The sequence below is a fragment of the Melanerpes formicivorus genome, unplaced genomic scaffold (assembly GCF_026170545.1).
Source record: "Melanerpes formicivorus ecotype bairdi unplaced genomic scaffold, bMelFor1.0.p_v2 SCAF_74, whole genome shotgun sequence".
Taxonomy (NCBI): domain Eukaryota; kingdom Metazoa; phylum Chordata; class Aves; order Piciformes; family Picidae; genus Melanerpes; species Melanerpes formicivorus.
The window spans coordinates 1,299,949-1,323,250 of record NW_027142426.1 but is presented as its reverse complement, the minus strand read 5'-3'; the positions used below and the strand labels follow the sequence as shown (position 1 = coordinate 1,323,250).

Sequence of the window (23,302 nt, the reverse complement as noted above, 5' to 3'; positions counted from 1 at the left end):
AAAATTCGTCACTGGAAGGGATTGAGGCGTGGGAAGGAGATACAATATGTCATTATTGTTTAACTACTTTATTCCCTACTGTTTAAGGTGCTCCTTTTACGTGTTTCTGTGAAGTATCTTCTCCAGTGTGGGCTCTCTCTTGTGAATTAAAGGATAGATTTTTCAGGATGGCATGTGGAGTTTTTTATTGGCTTTGTGGTTTGGGATTTTGGGGGTTTATTAATTGAAAAGGAATGTTAAGTACTTTTTGTTCCAGTTGTCTTTTGGTGTGGGTTTTTGGGGGCAGGGTTGTGGCTGGGGTTTTTTGGCATTTTTTGTTTGTTTGCATTGTGAGGGTTTCTTCTGCATCAAGAAGAGGTTGCTTTAAGGAAAAGGTAGCCTGTAACACTAGAAAATGGACCTTATCTTTTGTGTCTCTTCTTTCTTCATATGTTTTTAGCAAAAGTGGAATTTCTGTGCTTTTTTTCCCTGCTATTACAGATCCAAGATTTGTCAATTATTTAGTGATTTGACAGATTTACTTCTGCATTGTGTACTAAACACAAGTAATGTTCATAGAAATGCATTTTAGGAGGCTGCTTTTTTAAATATCTGAGTGGGTCAGTGTGACTGCTTCATTCTGAGTGTTGGACTTGAACAGTTTAACAGTTTGTAGCAGTTCAGACTAGTTTTGCCTCTGAGTAGTTTGATTTATAAGGGGCTCTAGGGGGGTTGTTTTAGTATGGTTGGTTGTTTGATTTTGTTTCATTTGTTTGTTTGTTTAGTTAGCTTAATCAAAATTCTCTGGTGTTTGTCACAGTTTGATCTGTTTGTATTATGGCTTTCCTGATAGACTTCCTTTAAAAAATGTCTGTTCTTTTCAGATCCAAAACATATGTGAAAAGGGGCTGCAGGTGGGCCACTCCAAAATATCAATTCTTGGAAGCCCTTCCATGGGTAACTATCCTTTGATTCTATGTGCTGGTATTACTCAGTACGAGTTGGCAGACTACGTGATGCAAGTTGTGTAAACTTTCGGTCTTTTTTCTATTACTTACTGCAGGAACATCACAACTAGGTATTTTTAACCGAGTACATTGACATCAGAATGTTATTTCATAACTTTGTTTTGACTAGTCCATTTAAATTCTTTTCCTGATGGGAAGACCCAACTCTCGTTTTGGCTTCAGCCAAAACGGTGTATCATGTCTTCTCAGTAAAACTGGGAGGCCAAAGAACTAATGCAGTCTCTGGCTGTGTGCTTTGCTGTGTTTGTATATGTATATACATGTTTTTGTGTGTACTCAGAAATACCTAATGGTGATAGTAGCTCAGCATAGTCTTGGTGTAAATAGAACTAAAGCTCTTAAATCCATGAAGAGCATAGATGAATTGGAGACTCGGAAGAGTCACTAGGTGTTAAGAGATTTGAAAGTGCAACATGCAAAGTTCCTTTTGCAAAACTTTTCAAATAGAAAATGAAATAATTTTTTTTTAAGAGTAACATGCTACAGAGGTGATAATATGAATGTTGAAAGGAGAACAGATGGCAGGTGGAGAGAACAAAGGTATATGGACATCCAACATTTTACTGGTTTAGCTGGTAAAGGTTCTGGAGCAATTTATCAAGGCAGTTAAATACAGACTTGGAATGAGAAGAACCTAAGCAAAATGAATGCTTTTCAGAATATGTGAGTTTAGTTACAGTTGTTTGATCTGAGGTAGTCAGCTTGACCAACAAATGACAGTGTGAGGCCTTAAAATCTATGAAATCATCACTGAAGTGTTGAAAAGCAAGAAATTGTTTTACTTTTCCATGTGAGTGTCAGTTGATGATTCCAGAACAGTGTTATTTTGTCAACAGTGTAAGATGAAAGATTGCTGAAAATACTAGTGTTTTCCTGCCTTATTTTTCAATTATACCATCACTGTTTATCTTCACATTGTGCAATAACACTGTATGGCTGTTCCAGAAGCCTTATCTGTATGGCCTTCAGGCAGGGCTTGTCGTCTTGGTCACAATATTGTCAGTGGCGTGGGTGTGCTCTTTCAAACTGAGCTTGTGTCCATATTTTACTTTTGCTTCTTGTAGTGCAGTTGGTGTAAGTAAACATTTATTCTGCTCTTCTGAAGTTGCAAGTTATGAACATTCCCTTACCCTGACCATACTCCAAAACAGTTGTTGAATCTTTATTGCTTGTATACATTGAGCTTTAATTCCATGTAATGCTTCTTAAACTTCTAATAATGTTTTAATATTGAGCATAATATGTTGGGTTTTTTTTCTATACCCCTCTCAGGTGTATATATTTCCAGGTATGCTGATCTATTGCAGCCTAATCCTTTAGAAGCTGGAGCAACTGGAGATGTGATTGTTTTTAAAATAATAAAGGTAAGTTTATCCTGCGTATTCTTGAAGGATTATATTGTCTACTAATAACCTAATTTATTCAACCTCCATTTACACAATTACTTGCTTATAGAGACACTAGGACCTTACCAGATTTAAAGTCTGTGTTGACACTCAGCTTAAATAAATCACAACAGATTTTTATGAAAGGCAAAAATGTCTTGTTTTCCTTGAAAGTATGAAAGTCGTGTACTTCTATAAATGACCTTTTTAATAGCCTGCTTTTATTTCTCTGCTCTTCAGGAAAAGAGTTTATTATGCTTACAATTCTTCTCCTTTACAGGGAAAAATGAGAAGCATATATGACCCCATTGGTATGAAAGCAATGGAATCAACAGTGAAGAGTGCATTGGATCCAACACCAAATCATGAGTGTCATGTTTCAAAGAATGCAAATAAAGTAACCTCCTTGCTGGCTTACCGAGCCTATGAACTTACTCAGGTATAGGGATGTTGAGCGTGTGCTAACAACTTTTTACAGAACAACTTTATAAACAGAACTTTGGGAGTCATGGAGTTAAAATCACTGAAGCTATGAGAATACTGAGCATGGCCTGTAAAACTGCGGTCTGGTGTATGTTAGGTAGCAGCCCACAGATGCCTGCATTAGAAGTAACGGAAAAACTTGTCAGTCTCTCCTGTTTCCCTTGTATATACCTGGACCTGGTGGGGAAGGTCTCCTTCAGATTAGGATGTAGGTGTAATAGGAAACAGTTAGGGAATGTACATGGGGACTGGAATGTAGGCCAGGGAGGAGAGGTGATAATGTATGGAGTTTGAAGTGTGAAAGTAGAATTGGCTAGTGGGTGTTGAGTCTGTTCAGAAGGAAAGCATTGGCTAGGGAAGAGCCACTTTTTTTTCCCCATTTTATTTTTTTACTGGTTTTGTTTTACTTTTTTTCCCCCTTCCTGCCTTATCTTTCAACTTTTGTTTCCTTTTATTTTTTTTCCTTAGCTTTGTGGGTTGTTTTGTTTGGTTTTCCTCCCCTTCTTTTTGGATTTCAAACAGAATTCCGTTGTTTATTTAAATAATTAATCATGAGGTATATTTTATAATCTTTTTCTGTGAAACATAGTATACCTTTCAGTGAACAAAGGTCAGGGATTGTTAGCATAGTTGTGAAATACAGTTAATCAACTCTCTAATTTAACATTGTGTTCAATTCTTTTTCCAGTACTTTTTTTATGAATTTGCCTTTGATGAGATAAGGCGAAGACCAAGACATGTTTGTCCTTATGCTGTTGTTTCATTTACTTATAAAGATGAAATGGTGCAAGTGCCAAAATTCCTGTCCCCATCCAGGTAAGAGAGGAAATGAGTTCTGGAAAGACTGCATGCTACATGAAGAGCTGTTGACAGTAGCTCAGAACTGATCTAGATGAACACTGCTGAAATGAGTGGATGTGTCACAGAAGCATATCATAATACTAATGCAAACCAAGAGGGGACAAAATTTGTTGTATGTAGCAGGCTGGCCCCTGTAGGAAGCGATTCTGCTGCTTTTTTTTTACCTGCTCACCTTCTGCCGAGCTGTAATCCATGTATAGTGATGTTTTTGTTTTGTTTTTGTCTTTTTTTTTTCACTAAGGAAGTTTGTAGTCAAAAACATTCACAACATTATCTTACTTAGTATTCTGAAAAAAATACTTTCTCTTCTTTGTCACTGAACTCTTCACTGATGTTGTCATGTTGCATGTGGAGAGAATATCTAAACAGACAGTTGATGACAGACACGATACCTATGCTGATAGGAAGGCATCCAGGGACTATACTATGTAGTGTTAAAAATAGTTACCAAAATATCTAAAATAGCACAAGATGCTGCATCGGTGACAGCTTGAGGTTAGAGACTGAATTGCCAGTGCTGCTAGTTAGACTGATAAAGTACCCTTAATGTAAAATTGAGTAGCCAGAAGTTTGTCTCAACCTAGTCATTCTATCTTTTTTGTTTGTTTGTTTGTTTTTAGATCAAACAGCTTCAACACAGATAGAAGTACAGGTAAACATGAATTGAAAAGTACTACTTGTATGCTACAGACATGGAAGGGTTTGGACTTTTTTCTCTGTATAGTTTTGTTTTTAACACATTCAGTTATGCTGACTGCATACCTGAGTTCTGTCCTGTACAATACTGATTGCAGACATCTCTTCCTGATACTGAGTGATGGAACAGGCATCTTAATGTGCGTCTTTTCCCAAAATAAACCAGAACTCAACAAAATCAATTCTTTTCTTCCCCTTTTCTACTTACAGTGTAGTAAGATGTTGCCTTCTATTGCTGTATCTCCTGTTCAGTGGCATTTCAAGTAATATGATCTTCAGTCCTACTTTCCTTTTGAGCCTCATTTAACAAAATGCTAATATGAAAATGGTTGACAGTTTAAGGAAAGAGGATATTATTTCACAGATGTTGGCATTAAGGGTATCTAATACAAGGGTTCTTGTATTAGACAGGTAGAGGTAACATACTGATCTCCTTTACTGTGCTCAGAGCAAGTAAAAATAAGACAGGGTTGTAAACACCCTTTTTGTTACCTTTTAACATATTATTGTCTGCTATTAATATGAAGCTTCTCCTAAATTGCTTCTAGAGACTCAGTAGCCTTTTTCGTGCCCTACCTACCAAATGGTTTCATTTTGTCTTTCTTCATCTTACTTTAGATAAGTCTAACCATACGTTATGGAGGGGACAGCTTTGGAATAAAGGCAAACTTTTGTGCCATGCTTCTGTGAAATCAGCATTACATTCATTCCTTCCCTGCAAGCTGTGAGTACAACCATTTGAGCGCAAGTGTTGCTGTTAGAACTCTTTCTCATAGAGGCTGTTGAATTTTGGATATATTCAGGTGAAAATCTGAAATATACATTGATTAGATCTTTTAAGTTCATCAGCCTAGATTCTTGGGTCATGTGTATCCAAAGCTGCTTTTAGTTCATAAAGTTCATATTTTTTTTAATATCCCTCCCTTCATCTCTAGTCCTGAGAAGATTGAAGTTGAAAAAGTTGCGAGCATTGATCAATTGAAGAAAAAAATTTCACCAATGTTGTTCGATAAAGACACTTACCTAGGAGCAAAAGAAGGTAAGTAATTCTAGCTGAATTTTTTTACATTCAGAAATCTAAAGAAAGCATTCTCAACTACAAATGTGTCTCTTTATCTGTTCTTCTCTTTCTGCCCTTGTATTATGTCAGTCTGCAAGAATGGCATATACGGTAGCCTTTATGAAGTTGTGGAGAAGTCGCGTTCTGGTAGTCGCTTGGAGGGCTTACTTCAAAAACTAGAGAAGGAAAAAATTGTGAGTGCACAGATTTGTCTGTTCCTGGCTTGAAAAATAATGTTGCTAACTAGTAATTGAGGTGTACTGCAAGATCCATGGTCTCCCTGGAATTCCTTATTTGGCATATGCTTAAGTATTGTATCAGGGCCCTACTGTGCTCATGATGGAATTGACCTTACAGACAGTAAGAATATCCATGTCTGAGCAAATGTCTGTTTGAAACAGTACACTTATTTTGCTTGAAAACAGGTTCTTGTGAAACTGCTTCTGGATAGAGGAGTTCTTTTTCTTCTTTCTTCTTGGCAAATGATGACTCCCTATGGTATGCATACTCTGGGGTTTTTTGATTCAAGTTGGTTTTGGGTGGTGGTTGTTGTTTTGGTTTTTTAGGGGGGTGAGTTTTTTGAGTACTAGATTGTCTTTGGAAACATAGTGGTCTCTTTCTCAGCTGTTTTTATTTTCTTGCACTGTAGACCACCAAACTGGACGGCCCCACATGCTTCAGGTATTGTTTCTGTTTCCAGAATCTAGAGGCATCACAAGCCCAGGTAGGTTTGTTCACTGAGGGGTGTTGTGTATGTGCCTATTTAAATATAGTTTATATTATGTGGAAGACTTTGTAGAGTTATAGCCTGTCAGTGTAAGCTAGGAGTAACAGTTTCCATTGGTTATGGTCATGGTGATGGTGTTCAAAAAGTTTCTTCATGAAAGTAATTGTCACACTACATTTTAGGTTTGCTTGTTGATATCTGAGTAGGTAAAACTTTGTTCAAATGTCTTGATTGTATATTCTAGTAGAACTGAACATCAGTATTCCAAAAGATCTATTCCTTAGTAATAACACTGCACTTCAGAGGTTTAGGGGCTTTCTTTAACCATCAAAAACATCAAGGACAAAACATCTGAAAGTCTTCAATGTATCTGTAATCGATATATTTATTTGGCATTGCAGTGCACACCAAAAACTGAGCAAATGAGCAAAGAACATAGGCATACATCTAGGTAACAAAAGATGACTGAAAGCACTTGACTTTAGTAGAACTTTCATGCTTTGGGATGCAAATTCAAAGTTAATCTTCTACAGCTGAAATTTGCAGTAACTAGTACCAGCAGCTCATTCCAGGTATCAGACTTCTACAAAGAAGTTCTTGCCCTGACTCTTGTCATTTTCCTAGATTCTTATGTCTGTTTCTTACTTTAGTAAACCCCTTATGTTGTTCTTATTTAAGTAACAAATGTGAAAATTCAATCAGTTACAGACTGGATAAGAGGAGATATGATACAAGATGACATTTAGAGTATGTACATTCCAGTCCTTCAGCATATTCTGTCTGCTGCTGTGACTTTCCAAAGACTTAAGAGCTGCAGTTTCTGTTGAATACAAAATTCATCACTAATGATATAACCTAGAGCTTCCTTGAGCTGCTGTTTCAAGGATGTAGTGAAAGGGTCTAATAGCTTCCCAAGGCAGGAACATCCTGCTCTTGGCATGCACTCCCATTGTATCTCTTAATTTGAGTGAATTTTACATGGCTTTGCAAAGGAATGGAAAACAATGTGTGGGTTTTTGATGGGTTACTAAGCCAATTTATTTTATAAGAGTCCAGTGAGCATAGAAGCAGCACAATGAATGCATTGAGACTGCATAGGCAGGAGTAATGCTGCCCAGGGAGGTGGTGAAGCCACCATCCCTGGAGGTGTTCAAGAGGGGATTGGATGTGGCACTTGGTGCCATGGTTTAGTCATGAGGTCTGTGGTGACAGGTTGGATTTGATGATCTTTGAGGTCTTTTCCAACCTTGGTGATTCTGTGAATGCTTCCCCTGTTTCCTCCAAGGTGCTTTTGGGCAGGTTCTTAGTAAAGCTTAGTAAGTCTTTGGAGTGGCCTTCTAGAAGGGTCAGTAAGGTGGTTTAAATTGGAAATGTGTATCCAAGACAGAAGTTAATGAGCAGTTTATTATGACTATGAGTCGGCTGACTTCTAAGCAGGTTTTAAAGCTAGTTACTTAACAAAATATTTACTTTCCTGGCTTTTGGGTTATTTCTCCACAGTCAGTCCAAGTTGTGTTTCATCCAATACATATGATACAGAATATTGCTAAATAGTCATCATTTATTGATAACCTTATGATTTGATTTTAATTGTGACTTCCCTTTTCTCTTACGGCAGCACACAGGAGTGTTCCATTTGGAACACAGAAAAACTCAGCTCATGTGGTTTTGCACAAAAACCAGGAAATCATTCCAGAATTCACAAAGTTTGTTCAGGCTCTGCATTTTGGTTTATTCCAGTCTCGTAAAGGCAGTGCTGCAGATGTCAATGCTGTTGTGGAGAAGTATATAAAAGAGTATTTGAAAAGGTGCAGTAGTGGCCCTCAAAAATATAGAGGATATGTGTTACATCCATATGACTCACGGTTGGATGAGAAGAAATTTCTTTATGCTGCTCCAAAAAATAAATCTCATATTGACAGCAACTTGCAGAACTATATTTTTGGTTGTGAGGTATATCAAATACCTGTTTCTAGAGTGAAGGAATTGATGGAGGGATACTGTAAACTTCAACACTTCGGTTCCATCTCGGATTATGAAGTCACAGAAGACAACTCTGATTTTGTCAATGCAAAAAGGGAGAAAAGAATCCGTGCAAAATACGAAGCCACTGCTGCCAAGCAAAAACTGCCTCATTCTGAAGATTATGATCCTGACAGACTCAAAAAACTTATTAACTTAATCCAGAGTAGGAAAAAAAACGTAGGTGGGGATTCTGATTCTGAAGACCCTAGAAATAAAAGTGGTCTGAAGAGGAAACTGGAAGAACAGTCTGAAAATTTGCGGAAATACTTAAAATTAAGTGAATCTTCAGAGAGCAGTTGTCAGTATGAAGGTAAGAAAGTACGTGTTTGGAGTTCCTCTTTAAGCATTGTACTTCGAAGCATACTTAACATTTAATCTTTATGTATTGAATATCTCTTGCATGCTGTGGGCATTTCTGTGCATGGTGGTTCATTGCAACGTTGGCCTGAGATGTACCAATAGGGATTATGTTTATTTTTATGTAGGTTGCCTCTTTCTAGGAGAGTTTCTATGGAAGCTCCTTTTGTTCTGCCTGTTTGGAGTGAAAGCATACTTTAAAGAGTTTGCTTAGCTGTGGAACTGTCCAAAGACCTTTTAATGTTGAGTATTAACCAGATTTGATACTATAATGTCTATTGAAGTTTGACTCTGTTGTTGCTGTAAGTTTTATGACTCCAGTACTCTATAAAAATCAAGATTGGAGGGGAGAATTAAACTTTTAAATAGGAGCACAGTTAAGTTTTGAAATAGTCAGTAATATCCCAATGTGGTGAGACTAATGAAGCAACCTAATAGTATTAAGATTAAATTATTCTGTACATTGAATTGTCTACATCCAAACCTCAGGTAATTATCACTGATATTATCTGATACTTAAGCTCTGCCAGAAAAATGCCTTTGGTTGTCGTTTCCCTGTTTTCTTTGGGGGACATTATTACCTTGAGAAACTGCCCTTTTAGCTACAACTACCTGCTCAAAATATTTGTTAAAATAAGTGTATGTGTACTGTATGAATTAATGCTAAAGAGTGAGACTGTGGATATGTGGCTGGTGTTTGGCAGGGGGGTGGGTCTGGTTTTGTTTTTATCTCAAAACTTAGTAATGGATTATTTTTTCCCCTCCTCCCCCTATGCTAAGGGGCCAGAACCTCAGATTCACCACACTCTCTTTTCTCAGTTAATGCTGGTCTTGGTGGATGTGCTACTGACTTGAGGCAGCACGACGTATCTGACCCTGCTGTTGCTGACACCCATGGCCTCATTAAACTGCTTTTAGAAACACTAGCTAATGCGGGACACTTGGATTCATCGCTGGCACAGTCTGTCAATCAAGCTTTAGGATTAAACACTGATGAAATCGAAGAGGATATGAGGCAAAAATACGAGTATGAATCCTTTCCAGCACAGAATGAAGATCATCACGAGCTTCCTAATACTGCTCAGGCTGAGGATGTTCACTTTAAGGACCCACAGAGCCCAACAATACTGGAAACTGATGCAGGGTGCTTACCCTACCCCGTTGATGTTGATCTACGACTTTCAGCTAATGAAGTAGGCCTTGAACACACGCTGCATTTAAAAGTAAGTGACATAGCCATGTAGGTAGGTAGGTAATAACAATGCAAGTACTATTTTCATAAATATTAGGTAACAGGAAGAAAAAAATACTTTTTTACACATATAAACATAGTTTAGTAGGAGTGTATAAGGACATTTTCTTTGTGGTTCTTTGTCTAGTCATTCTGTAATAAAATTAGAGTACTTGAAAGACAGAAAGCAACCATGACCAGTCTCTTCCTCATTAGCTTTACAGTAAGTGTCATAGCAGCTTCTCCAGCAATAGCAGCAGAACCTCTGTTATTCTCTTGCTGAGCGCTGTGTATAAGGGTTTTTTCTCCTGCTTGCTGAGACCAAAGCATTACAGTTGTCTTCTGTCTCTTGAAAAACTTTGTCCTGACTCTCCCCTTCCTTACTGTGGTGGATAGCAATCTGTAAACTTGTTGCATGGTATATAGTGTTACTATGACAGCTTGCATACTGCCTTCCATCTTCCTTTGAACCTGAAGCACACTGAGAAGAGATTTGAGAGCTCCTCATCATAGTTACGGGCTAGCTGTTACTCTTCTCCAAAGCAGGTTATAAGGCAGTAGTTGTTGTTCCATATGGACTCTCTCAGCTATGGCTGCCATTAGTGATTGTGTACTACTTAAGTCTTTAGCCTTACAGACCTGATAGATGGTTTGGGTATGACAACTTGCCATGATTGTGAAATTCCGTCTCAGGCACAGAAACAAGTGGGTTTTCCACTGCGCTCCTCCCAAATCTAAGTAACAGCTTACAATAGAATAGAATAGACCAGACCAGGTTGGAAGAGACCTTCAGGATCATTGTGTCCAACCTATCAACCAATCCGACCCACCTAAACAACTAACCCATGGCACCAAGCACCCCATCTAGTCTCCTCCTGAACACCTCCAATGATGGTGACTCCACCACCTCCCCAGGCAGCCCATTCCAATAGGCAATCACTCTCTGTATAGAACTTCTTCCTAACATCCAACCTAAACCTCCCCTGGCACAGCCTGAGACTGTGTCCTCTTGTTCTGGTACTGGCTTCCTGGGAGAAGAGACCAACATCCGTCTGTCTACAACCTCCCTTCAGGTAGTTGTAGAGAGCAATAAGGTCACCCCTGAGTCTCCTTCTCTCCAGGCTAAGCAACCCCAGCTCCCTCAGCCTCTCCTCATAGGGCTTGTGTTCCAATTGCCCTTCTCTGGATTCATTCCAGCAAGTCAACCTCCTTCCTAAACTGAGGGGCCCAGAACTGGACACAGGACTCAAGGTGCAGCCTTACCAGTGCAGTGTACAGGGGCAGAATGACCTCCCTGCTCCTGCTGGCCACACTGTTCTTAATGCAGGCCAGGATGCCATTGGCCCTCTTGGCTGCCTGGGCACACTGCAGGCTCATGTTCAACCTACCATCGACCAGTACCCCTAGGTCCCTCTCTGCCTGGCTACTCTCCAGCCACTCTGACCCCATCCTGTAGCTCTGCAGGGGGCTGTTGTGGCCAATGTGCAGAACCCAGCACTTGGATGTGTTCAATCTCATGCCGTTGGACTCTGCCCATCTGTCCAGCCTGTCGAGGTCCCTCTGCAGAGCCTCTCTATCCTCCAGCAGATCAACTCTTGCCCCCAGCTTGGTGTCATCAGCAAATTTACTGATGATGGACTCAATGCCCTCATCCAGATCATCAATAAAGATGTTAAAGAGCACAGGGCCCAGCACTGATCCCTGGGGCACACCACTAGTGACTAGCTGCCAGCTGGATGTGGCACCATTCACCACCACTCTCTGGGCTCGGCCCTCCAGCCAGTTCCTAACCCATTGCAGTGTGCTCCCGTCCAAGCCATGGGCTGACAGCTTGGCCAGCAGTTTGCTATGGGGGATGGTGTCAAAGGCCTCGCTGAGGTCCAGGTAGACTACATCCACAGGCCTCCTCACATCCACCAGGTGGGTCACCTGATCATAGAAGGAGATGAGGTTGGTCAGGCAGGACCTGCCCTTCCTAAATCCATGCTGGATTAGTTGACTGTTTCTGTGTGTCAGTTAGTGACCTTCTCTAGTGACAATACCTCCAGTTAATCAGGTGATTCTTACTGCTTTACAATCATCAAACATCCTTTTTTACTTTTATGGTAGTTAGTGCTCCAGTTCTGGGAATTGGTCTAGTCCAGCCTCTTTGAACACTCTTCTGTTTTATAGTAGAAGGTGTGTGATAGGGCTGGAAAATGCCCAGGACTTGTATGCATCTTTGAGGATCCTGCAATCTTCATCTTTCAGTCTTGTACTGTGGAAAAGATGATGGCCTTCTTCCTGTCCCTTTAGCAGTGTCTCGAGTGAAAAAGCATTAAGAAATATGCATAGTAGAAGGTCTTAAATGCTCTATGCAGTATTAAAGATGGCTGGGGAAATAGCTTTATTTTGGAGAGAGTGGAGCTGAAAAATTCCTAGCACTGCATGCCTAGCTCTCTTTATGTGCTCTTGGTGCAGTGGTGTAGGTGTTCTAGGCATGCATTCCATGACAGCGTATAACTGGCAGAATGCCCTTTGAAGAGGGCTCTTGTGGTAGGATTCAGAGTGCCTCAACTGCTGCTAGAACACAGCACAGTGATTGTTCTCTGATCTGTTACTGATAGTCATACACAAAGTCCAGTCTCTAAGTCATAGAGCAGGAAAGAGTTTGTCCTTCCTGTAATCTCTGTGCTTTGCTTTTGACTGTCTGGAATGTGAGATGATGTTGGATTGTTCAAGGAGTTCATACTAGTTGCAGGCAGTTTTCCAGCTATCAAGACAACAGCCTGAAAAAAGCTAAGGAGCAGACAGTTTTCCTAATTTTTTTCCCTTTCTTTGTCCCCTTTCCTCCCTGCCCCACCCAGATTCTGTACTCTGAGAATGTGCTCAGGGCTGCCATAGTTACTTAATGATAGACAATCAGCAAAGACATCTGTCAGAAATTGTCAAAGAGGTAAATTAAATACCTCAAGTACCTTATGTAAACATTTCCACGTTTGACTTGCCTGAAGGCAAAACTGCCAATCTGCTGGTGAACTGAGGTGTGTTCTTACTGTCAGCTGTTTAGAATGTAAAACCTTTAATAGGTACCAAAGAAACAAGCTTTGAACTGAGAATTTTTGTTGGTGTTTTTAGGAAGCAAGTGCCGGCAGTGTAAGTAGTTTTGACGACTACAGTCCGTGTCCCAGCACACCTATAGAACACGTTTATCGCCGGCAACATTCCAATTCAAGTAACAGGGAGATTGGAATGCACTGGAAACTTATCCCAATTACAGGTAAGGTGGGTTTAACTTTTAAGTTATTACAAATAGCGAATAAAAACATGTTCTAAAGGTTTGTGTCTTTCATAGATCCCATTCTTGGGTCACAAGCCTACACATAGCCTATGCAGTTGTTCGTGTTGTTTGGTTCATAACAGAAATCTGCTAGACGAAAACAGGTACCTGTTGAACAGTTTTGCTTCGGGTACAGACTGACAGAATTTCAAACTGTGGATGTTTGGTATCTGTCTGGTGTGCCACATAACTGTCTTGAACTCAACAATTGGACTTCCTGGGTTCTGCTGAAAAATTGGATGAGTGGATAATGGCAACTACTAGTAGAGAAAACTAATGAAAAGTGTCTTGTCACAGAAAGTCGTTGACATCTCATTGCATCAAGCTCTTCTACTGAAAGTGCTTTCGAGTCTTTACCTAAATGTTTAAACCTTTATCTGTCCTTACCTAAATGTTTAAGCATGCTTTTTGTTCTGCTTCTTTGTAAGTCATGTCAAGTCTGTTTTATGAGCATGAAAGCATGGATTTGAAGGATGTAGAAACTGAGCTATAGGAATCAGTATAGAATGCACTGCTTGGAAGGGACCTCTAGGGGTCATCTGTCTAGTCTCTTTGCCGTAAGCAGGGACATTCCCAACTAGACCAGACTGTTCAGAGCCCCATCAAGCCTGACCTTGAATGTCTCCAGGGATAGGGCCCTGAGTTGAGGCCACATCCTTGAGTAGTCATCAGGCCTAACCATTCTGAATAGTCATCAAGAGCTCTGAACTCAGTGCTACAAATCAAGTTGGCTCATGACTAAACCCAAAGAAAAATGAACTGCACTATCTGAATGAAAACTTAGTGATTACTGATTGTGTTCAAGGAATGCCGCAGTCTGTCTCTGGGACACATCTGATATTCATCCAGTTGTCATTCAACAGCTCTTTGTTTGGCTGAGAAGGAATGAGAGCAGTAATCATAGGCCTTTCACAAAAGGATGGTAATTCTGGATAGCATTTTCTGTGCTTTCTTCAAGGGCCAAATGTCAAAAATCTGTTCTGACATTTTGCTAAATTACAGGGTATGGAGGCTGTAAAGTGCTTGGGTTAGGACATTATTTCTTTCACTCCTAGAGAACATGGCTGCTGTCTGTATCAGTGAGGACACATGATTGTTGGGATAAGTAGTTAAGTGGACAATTAAGCATCTAAATGTGTAATACAGTGTAGATGCTGGGTGTGGGAGTTCATGCAAGGGTTTGTTAATTGACACATTGCAGAGTCATCTGTGAGTCTACAAGTCTTACTAGAAAAACAATTCTCTGAACTCTTCTGGCAGGGAAAGTGGCTGTTCTCTAGACAGGTTTCTGGAGTTCCTACGAAGTCAGTTCTTCAAATTAACTCTTGCTGCATTAAGTATTGACTAGCTCTGCAGTATGATTGTGTAAAAGGTTCTGTATAAACACCAAGGAACTCTACAAATGCTAACTGCTGCTGTTCCTCAAAGAAGATGATGTTTATCTTCTGAGTGGGACAGTTTTTTGTTGTGGCCTGAACTCTGGAGAGCTCGTATTCTCACCTGGTACTGATTTTCCATCAAAAAATGAGATTAGTAATGTGCTGTTCAGCAAGTGGACTTATTGCACATCAAGAAGGCTGTAGGAGGGTCAAAAGAGCCTGTACTGTTAGGGGCTATTGGCATTTTATTTTTTCTGGGAATATCTTCCTGTGTAGTATCTTCTGAAGGGCTTTGGATTTTGATTCTAGGGAATTAAGATCAGTTCAGTAATACAATGTAAAGGCAGCTTTGTTCTTTTCTGAAACTGCTTTCTCAATAACCTCTGCACAAGTGCAGGAAGGCAGGGTAGCAATATCTTGGTTTTTCTTTTGGAACAAAATCATTTTACTTTTGATACACAATAGTCCATGATTTGAGGAGTGGGGGTTGTTTTGCTGCTGCTTTGATGACATCAGAATATGTTGGAGGGACATAGTCATTCACAGGTCCTCAGACTTGTCTAATACTTCTGTATCATGTTACTGTTTGTTTCTTCTTGATTACATCATCTAAACTTGCAACAATGGTAAGCACACCTGAGTCTACCTTGGGCACCTGCATGTTTTAACAAGCCCATCCTTACTCAGTTTTGGTTTGAGTTTGCAACTCTTCTTTGGCTCTCAGGATCTCAGGTAGTGATAGGACTAGGGGGAATGGAATGAAGCTGGAGGTGGGGAGATTCAGGCTAGATGTGAGGAGGAGGTTTTTCACCATGAGAGTGGTGAAACCCTGGAATGGGTTGTCCAGGGAGGTGGTCAAGGCCCCGTCCCTGGAGGTGTTTGAGCCCAGGCTGGATGAGGCTCTGTCCAGCCTGATCTAGTGTGGGGTGTCCCTGCCCATGGCAGGGGGGTTGGAACTAGATGATCCTTGTGGTCCCTTCCAACCCTGAATGAGACTATGATACTATGATACAGTGCAAAAATGTTGTTTGTTCCGGCTTATCATTATGTCTCTTGTAACAGAAGATTAATGCATTGATGGACAACAGCTATGGGTTTTGATGACATTCATCTTAGATATGAAGAAAGAGAATGTTCAAGTTTTCTTTTTCTTTTTTCCTGATTTAAAATTCTACCCAAGAATCCTCTCTCTGGAGTTACTGTAGAAAGACCACTCTTAAGCAGTGAAGAATTTGACTCATCTGTGGGCGTTACTCCTTCAGCAGTTCATAAACAGCAGTTCTTTCTAAGGCTGCTTTCAGGCAGTGTTCTTTTTGGTTTCTTTGACATACCCAGTTAGAAGATATTTATGAACAAAGAGTATGTTTGAAATTTCAAACATCATGCTTTTAAAGATCATGCTTTTAATAGTTGTTGAGCCTTTGTTTGTTTATTTGGCTTTTGCTTCTTGGTCCTGAATTTGTTTTTATTGTGAAGGATTGTGACACAGAGGTGTAGATCTGTGAAGGATGCCACCTTCAGAGAGTTCTGTTTCAATAAGGGTAATAAATAATCTCTGTTGTGGTGTGCTGGTTTTTTGTTTGTCTGTTTAAAAATCCTTGGTTACATCTCTTAAAAATATTTTGGAGTTTTGGATTCAGAAGTATATAGGTTTCAATTCTGCTAAATGTTGTTTAATAAAAACCTTTAGTGAAAAGGTTGTTTAAGTTACTTTCTGGAAAGCTTTAAATAACAACCTTTGAAGGATAATCAGTTCTCAGTCTTACAGATCTTGAAAACTTCTTTGCTAATGTAATTGGTACAGAAACTTTCCAACAAACCATGGTGCAAGAATTATTTTTTTTCCCATTAGCTTTAGGGTTTGAAATGTTCTCTGTTGAGGCTGCACACAGGAGAGCCACAAATCAGAATTTCATTGCTAAAAACACATATGTGACTGATCAGCTGTATTGAAATGTAAAAAGTTATAACAGTAGCCTCAAATTTAAAGCCCTTAACCGTAGGTCTTAACCTTCTTGCTCAAACTTGCTTATTGTGCAGTATTTGTTGATTGCAATAGTGATGTAAATTCTGAGTGTTGAGCAGCTCAAGAATGTGATATGTGGCATAGTCTGTACCTTGGTATCTTACATGAGCTTGAACAAAGTTTACTCATAACATTCTAATTTGGTATGAGTTCTTCAGTCTTTCACAATTAATATACTTGTGTCTACTGAAGATTCAGGGCAATAGAAAAAAAGGCCAAAATAAAATAGAATGGAACTAATTGGAATAACCTGATTATGTCTGAGCTTAAAGCATTTAAAGAAAACTAGCAACTTGGGTTGACTCAAAGCATGTATTTCGAAGGATGAGGAAAGAACATCTATTTTCATCAGTAATGCAAATATAATAACTGTACTTCTCATTTTTTCTGTATAACTCTAGTGGTATAAAGTGACTGTGAGGTGATAATGTCACCTTGAAAAAGTGATCTTGTTAGTGGCAGATACTTTCCTCTTAGGTCTGGGATGGACACAATTGAATTAGGACTGCATATGACTTTTTTGAACTGTCTACAAAGCCAAATGCATTCCAAAAGAACAACTTCAGAAACTGCCTATAGTATTTTGATTATTGGTTCTGATCCAGAAAACTCTTTTCCTGTTCACAACTTTATAATAGCTTTAGCAATCATCCAACGCTTAACAAATTAAAAAAAACCAACAACAAAACAACCAAACCAAAACCAACCCAAGGAAAACCTCCTTTGAAGTATTTATAGAAGAGATAAGATATTGAAATACCTCTGTGTGTCTGAAATAACAATAATTACCATGAGCCTTAAATCCTGCCTTTTTAAAAGAAAACAAAGTTCTTGATTGCGAGCTCAGACATGCAGCTTGCAGTCTGATTGCACAGGGTAGTGTGTGGATGAAATCAGCCTGTTGAAATTCTGAGGATTAACCTATTAGTAAATTAAAATACTTGAACATAGAAGATTTCACCTCAACATGAGGAGAAACCTCTTTACAGCGAGGGTGACAGCACTGGCACAGGCTGGCCAGGGAGGTTGTGGAGTCTCCTGTGGAGACTTCCAAAACACACCTGGATACATTTCTGGGCGGACTACCCTAGGTGATCCTGCTTTGGCAGGGGGGTTGGACTCAATCTCTAGGGTTCCCTTCCAACCTGTAATGTACTGTGATACCAGAATAAGGTGTCACTCTGCCTGATTCTTTTTTAAAATTAAGTCAGTTCCAGCTATGCTTCATTAAACATCTCTGGGAGTATTACTTGTGTTCTGTTTCTTGAGCAGACTTTGAGTATTGTTCTGCCACCTTACGTGCTATCAGATTTTCTGTGCTTCTGTACCTCAGCAGATAGCAACACTTGAGTCTTTAGATTCAAGTTGGATTTGGTAGAGGGAAGCACAACAGTAACACTGTCTGAAAACTGTGTTGTGGAGCTTTTAGTGTATCAGTTGTGTATGACTGTCAAACATGAAATGTTTGATTAATGATGATTAACTCTTCCAATATAGGTCTGAAATCACCAGAAGAACCACTGGTGTATTTGCCACCGAAGGATGCCTTTCCTAATGACCCTCGCATAATAAGTAGACAGAGAAGTTCTGATTATCAGTTCCCATACTCTCCATTTTCAGACATACAAAAGGGGACAGCAGAAGATGGACTTTATACAAAAGAAGTGGAAAAACTTGAAGATCAGCGTGGGGTAGCAGATCACTCTTTATCAACTAAGCATTCCATTAGTGCAGTAATAGAGACCACACTATTAGAAGAATATAATCTCTTTACAAGAAAGATTCAAGAAATTTTGCATCAAAACAATATTGCTTATGTTAGTGGCACATCTACACCAGTCTTCTCTGCCCAGGAGAGGATAACGAGACTTTCCGAATACATCTGTTTCCAGATTTCAGATGTTTCTGTCCAAGAATACATAGAGACACTGAGTGAAAAGCTGACCAGTGTCATTTTGTCCTCTTCCTGCGTTAGGCGTACTCCACCAGTTTATTCCAGTCCTGAATCAGCAGAAGTGGTCAGTAATGCTGCGCTGAATCCTCTACTAGAGACGCTGCCTGTTTCCAGGGACTCTGACATGGTGGTGTGCCCAGAGCCATGTAGTAATAACATGGTGAAAGAAGAGGATTCTAATGAGCAGTGTTTGTCAAGCTTACCCTTAGCGAAGGAGGAAATAGATCATGCGAATACTAAACCAGAGGATGTAGTGACATCTGATCAGACATCTTCCAGCAATGATCTCATGGAGCCACCAGAAAAGACCCAGAAATCCCCTGAGAATGTAAACATTTCAGCCCAACCAGCCTTTTCTGATTTTATAAGCCAGATAAAACCTGAATTGTTCAACAGTTTGGTCGAAATTTTCAAAGATGTACAGAAAAACACTGTGAAATTTTACATTCTTGAAGAGGAGGAAAGCGTTCTCTGCAAGGAAATCAAGGTATGCTCCTGTTCAACTTCTCTATAGTGTTAAAATAGAGTGCCTTTTCAAAATGGGTAAAAATGAGCTTGCAAACATAAGGTAGCCTGACATTTGTTTCAAAAAAAGGTTGAATTGTGAAAGTAGGCTGTCCTGTCCCATTTCTCGTTTGAGCTCCTTAGAGCCTTGCTTATATTTAGCTTTTACATAAGTCTTTTCCTTATAGGAGGAAAGCAGAACAGGCTGTAGCTTGGTTCTTTGTAAAGATACTGCTGGGGGGTACTCTTGGGGAAAAAGAGGTAACAAGGGCAAAAATCTGATAGCTTAGTGTTTCAGACACAATATATGAAAAGTCAGTGTGTGCAGCTTCAGGGTTCTTTATTTTGCCTCTGGTGAATAGTGCTGGCAACTGCTGGGATCACTGTTTGACTTTTTAAAAATGTGTAAGGTGATGGTGAGACAACAGTTTCTGGCCTGACTGAAAAACTCCTGTGGTTTTGATAGACTGTAAGTTCTTAGAAGTATAGAATGGTCTGGGTTGCAAAGGACCTTAAAGATCACCTAGTTCCAACTTGACTGCCAGCTTATTTCTGTGTGGGAAAGACAAGGAAACAAGTCCTGTTGAGACTCATTTGAGGGAAAATTTAATTTGAGGTGGGGATTGTTGGGTCTGAACTATCTATATTCACTTTTCTTTGCATCTTGTCTTTCTGTGGTGTTAGGAATATCTCACAAAGCTAGGCAATACAGAATGTCATCCAGAACAGTTCCTTAGAAGAAGAGCTGCTTTAGATAAGTTGTTGATAATTATCCAAAATGAAGACATTGCCAACCTCATCCATAAGGTATTTCATGTAAATAATTGTGTACTATAGAAACCTTGTGTTAAAACATGGCAAGATGAACTGATTTTGAGCAAGGCTTCCTTCTAAAAACATTAAACAGTGTCCTCTGTTTGAGGAAACAAAAATGGTTGTGGTAAACACTTAGTCTTGTTCTGTCACATGCCCAAAACTTTGCCCACCTCCAAAAGGGTGTGAATGCTTTTTTTATTCTTAGCAATTGTAAAGCTGTGCAGGGGCCTGAGCAGTTCTGTTCTGTCTGGTTCTGTGATGCGCTAATGGCAGATGAAGGCAGCTGTGGGATGACCTTGGGTATTCCTGACAGCTGTGGTTTATGAACCTGTGCTGGACAGAAAGTAAAATTACTCCAAGTGCTCAGCTCCACTGTCTCATTCTGGTATTGTTTCTGATAAAGCACCTCCCAAGGAAAGAGAAAAAAATTTAAGTCTTTGAAAATGTGTTTTGAAGTCTGATATTTGGTACTAAAAAGTAGACTCTGTAGTTCCTGGTGGGGTTTTTTGTTTGTTTTGTACAATCTTTAGTATGCATCTCTAATTTATAACACTTTTAAACAGATTCCTGGCTTAGTAACTTTGAAGAGGCTTTCTTGTGTCAGCTTCGCGGGCGTTGATAGTTTGGATGATGTGAAAAATCGCACTTACAATGACTTGTTTGTGTCTGGTGGCTTTGTTGTGTCAGATGAATCTGTCCTTAATCCAGAGTCCATCACTACAGGTAAGTGTGATGCTTTCTGAAGCTTTAAAACAGACAAAAGCCTAGTGTTTGGTGATATGAGAGATTCCGTGATTAACCACAGTGAAGAGTCAAGTCTTCTAATTTTCAAGTTGTTTTCTAATTTTTGTGATGTTTTTGAGAACTTCATGTGATTCTGTCTTTCTTACCTCAGTGGCCTTCTTGCAGAACCTGTTTCTGGGAACCTGGGAAATCTTACCTAAGTTTGTGTTAGAATGTGGTGTTATGTATTTGGAACCTCTTACTCCTTACTACTGAATCCACGAATATGCTAGGAAAAAATACTGTGAGCTTACTTCCCCCCCTGCCCTTTTTATTAGAAATGGAATCACTTAGTTAATGCAGTTACCAGTTTTGTAAGTAGGTATTTTAGCAAGGCAGAGCACGTATGACCAAATTCAGCTTTTACCACTGTTAGGCATCTGACCTGCAAAAAAGCAGCTGAGGTTTGTGCTGCTGCTGTTGGCAAACCTGCCAGTAAGAAAGCCTCAAGTATGAGGTTAATGTTCATAGTTGTGTAACCATACTTTGATGAAAAGGGAAAGCTGCTTTATGGGTATACTGAGCAGTTTTTTTTCAGTTTGCATACCACAAAATTGTAACTTCTGTTTGCTGTGTCCAAAACAGATAAACTAAAACAGTTCTTAAAGTTTCTGGAGGATCTCAATACCCCAGATGGAAAATGGCAGTGGAAAGTCCATTGCAAAATACAAAAAAAACTGAAAGAGCTGGGGAGGTGAGTAGTGGTGTTCTTCAGATACCAGTTGTTAAAACACTTCGGCTTTAAGTATGCTCTCCAAAACCCATTGAAGTGGAATGTACTCTCATGTTTAGTCTTTTTCATTTACTTTTTATGTTTAGACTTACATCAAGGATCTTTCTAATAGTGCACTTTTCCCCCCATTACAGAATGAATGCTAATGCCTTGAGTCTGCTGACCCTTCTGAGCACCTATCAAAAGAAGCACCTGGTTGAGATTCTGTCTTATCATAACTGTGATTCTCAAACTCGAAATGCTCCAGAATTAGACTGTCTTATCAGGCTTCAGGCTCAAAACATACAACAGAGACACGTCGTGTTTTTAACAGGTGCGAACAAAGCCTTAAGAATGCTTCTCTCTCTCTTTTGCCAGTAGGTACAAAACAGTAATGCAAAATCTCCTTTTGTGTATTTAGAAAAGCATCTCAAAACGCTTGCAGATTATGTGGACAGTGGCATAGTGGTGGCTACTGTTGATGACTTCATGCAGAATTTTGAAAGTCTTGTTGGGTATCACAACTCAGTTCCTGAAGAGAGCAGCCCGTCTCCTCCTGACACTCAAAGAAGGCAATCAGGTAATGTCATACAGAGTTACTTTCTCTACCCAGTTAGAGGGGTGGGGGTGGGGATCCTTGGGCCTTACCCTTCTAAATGAACACCACAGATGGCAAGGAAAACCCAACTCTCAAGCTACTCTCTTTCTATTTTAAACGATGGGGGACAAGCAGCTGGGATGAAGCATCAAAGGGGAGCTTAGATACTGAATCAGAGGCTGATATGGTATTTGAGAAGGTAGACATGACTCTAAGTGGTGCAGGATAAGGATAAACATAATGATCCCCTTTATAAACTGTAGCAGGAGGACTGTCATTAATTGTATTCATTGAACTGTCTGATCAAATACTCACCCACTGTATAACTTTAGATGCTGCTTTGACATTAACCCCTTTGGAGCTGGGAGTTGGGATTTCCCAACACTAAACATGAACACAGTGCGCAGAAGCTTTTAGCACCGGAATAACTGGACACACACACACAGGGGGTTAAGTGTGCATGTTGAGTAAGTCAACAGGAGTGGCAGAAGACCAAGACTTAAGTGATACTGGATTTACAGACCTGAAGCGTCAGGCTCCGTGAGTAGTGTATAGCTTCTCTAAGAAGTCTGTATGCCAGCAGAATAGGACTTTCTCTTTTTTTTTTCAATGTAGTTCTTGTAGGAAATGAAAAAGAAGAGGAGGACATGTCTCTGGATTCAGGGGATGAAACATCACAAATAGAAATCTACAATGATGCTTCTGAATATGATAGCAATTTGGAAGCTCTGCAGACAGAGGCCAAGGGCTCTGATGGAGTAGATGCAAAAGAAAGCTGCTTATCAGTGCCGGAGTTACCTTCTGAAGCACAAGTCGGTTTGATGGAAAAGACTTCTAAAATTGACTTGGAAGAGATACAGCCAATTACTCCAGTTTCTACAACATGCTCTGCTGAAGGAGAAAATCACAACTCAGTTGATCAAACCCCTTTCAATAACTTCCAAGTTTATAGTAGACAATTAAACATATCCCATCAATTCAGTCACTTTAACGTACTCACACATCAGACTTTTCTGGGAACAACATACCCCATTTCCTCTGTGAGTCAAAACCAAGAAGGGGGCAATTATTTTCTATCTGCTTACAGTCAGAGCATGGATACAGAGAAGTCATCATCACCTGGTGGCTGGGATATAAACTGTGATTCTTCCAGGCCATATTCAAACCAGAAATAAACTCCTAAGGCTCTTTTTCTAAGTTGCTGTGGAGTCTTCTGTTTCTAAACTGGTAGATTAACAATTTCTATTTTACTCTGGAACAAAAATCTTTCTTGTTCTTTATCTCAAATGTTTTCTTGTCTATTTAAATCCTGGTGGCCTGTACCTGCTAGAAGCATCTGAAAATTGAGAAAAAAATTATATATTTTTTAACATTTACTG

The 23,302-nt window shown here is 39.6% G+C and overlaps 1 protein-coding gene across 2 annotated transcripts in view; it reads left to right on the top strand.

Moving 5' to 3' along the window:
- The window catches only part of TASOR (transcription activation suppressor), a 32,057-nt gene extending 8,937 nt beyond the window's left edge, over positions 1–23,120 (top strand). The window contains exons 4-23 of one of the 2 annotated variants that reach the window (XM_068163663.1): positions 864–936; positions 2,280–2,371; positions 2,673–2,831; positions 3,564–3,691; positions 4,357–4,388; positions 5,051–5,156; positions 5,368–5,471; positions 5,583–5,686; positions 5,918–5,990; positions 6,142–6,216; positions 7,838–8,554; positions 9,421–9,824; positions 12,950–13,091; positions 18,054–18,997; positions 19,699–19,821; positions 20,394–20,553; positions 21,199–21,307; positions 21,481–21,659; positions 21,747–21,905; positions 22,539–23,120. In XM_068163663.1, the coding sequence (XP_068019764.1) occupies positions 864–936; positions 2,280–2,371; positions 2,673–2,831; positions 3,564–3,691; positions 4,357–4,388; positions 5,051–5,156; positions 5,368–5,471; positions 5,583–5,686; positions 5,918–5,990; positions 6,142–6,216; positions 7,838–8,554; positions 9,421–9,824; positions 12,950–13,091; positions 18,054–18,997; positions 19,699–19,821; positions 20,394–20,553; positions 21,199–21,307; positions 21,481–21,659; positions 21,747–21,905; positions 22,539–23,098 (4,443 nt within the window). In that variant the 3' untranslated portion in view covers positions 23,099–23,120. Of the gene's footprint in view, positions 1–863; positions 937–2,279; positions 2,372–2,672; positions 2,832–3,563; positions 3,692–4,356; positions 4,389–5,050; positions 5,157–5,367; positions 5,472–5,582; positions 5,687–5,917; positions 5,991–6,141; positions 6,217–7,837; positions 8,555–9,420; positions 9,825–12,949; positions 13,092–18,053; positions 18,998–19,698; positions 19,822–20,393; positions 20,554–21,198; positions 21,308–21,480; positions 21,660–21,746; positions 21,906–22,255 lie in introns of both variants that reach the window. The other variant, XM_068163664.1, reaches the window with a different exon arrangement.
- The last annotated feature ends 182 nt before the right edge of the window (positions 23,121–23,302 follow it).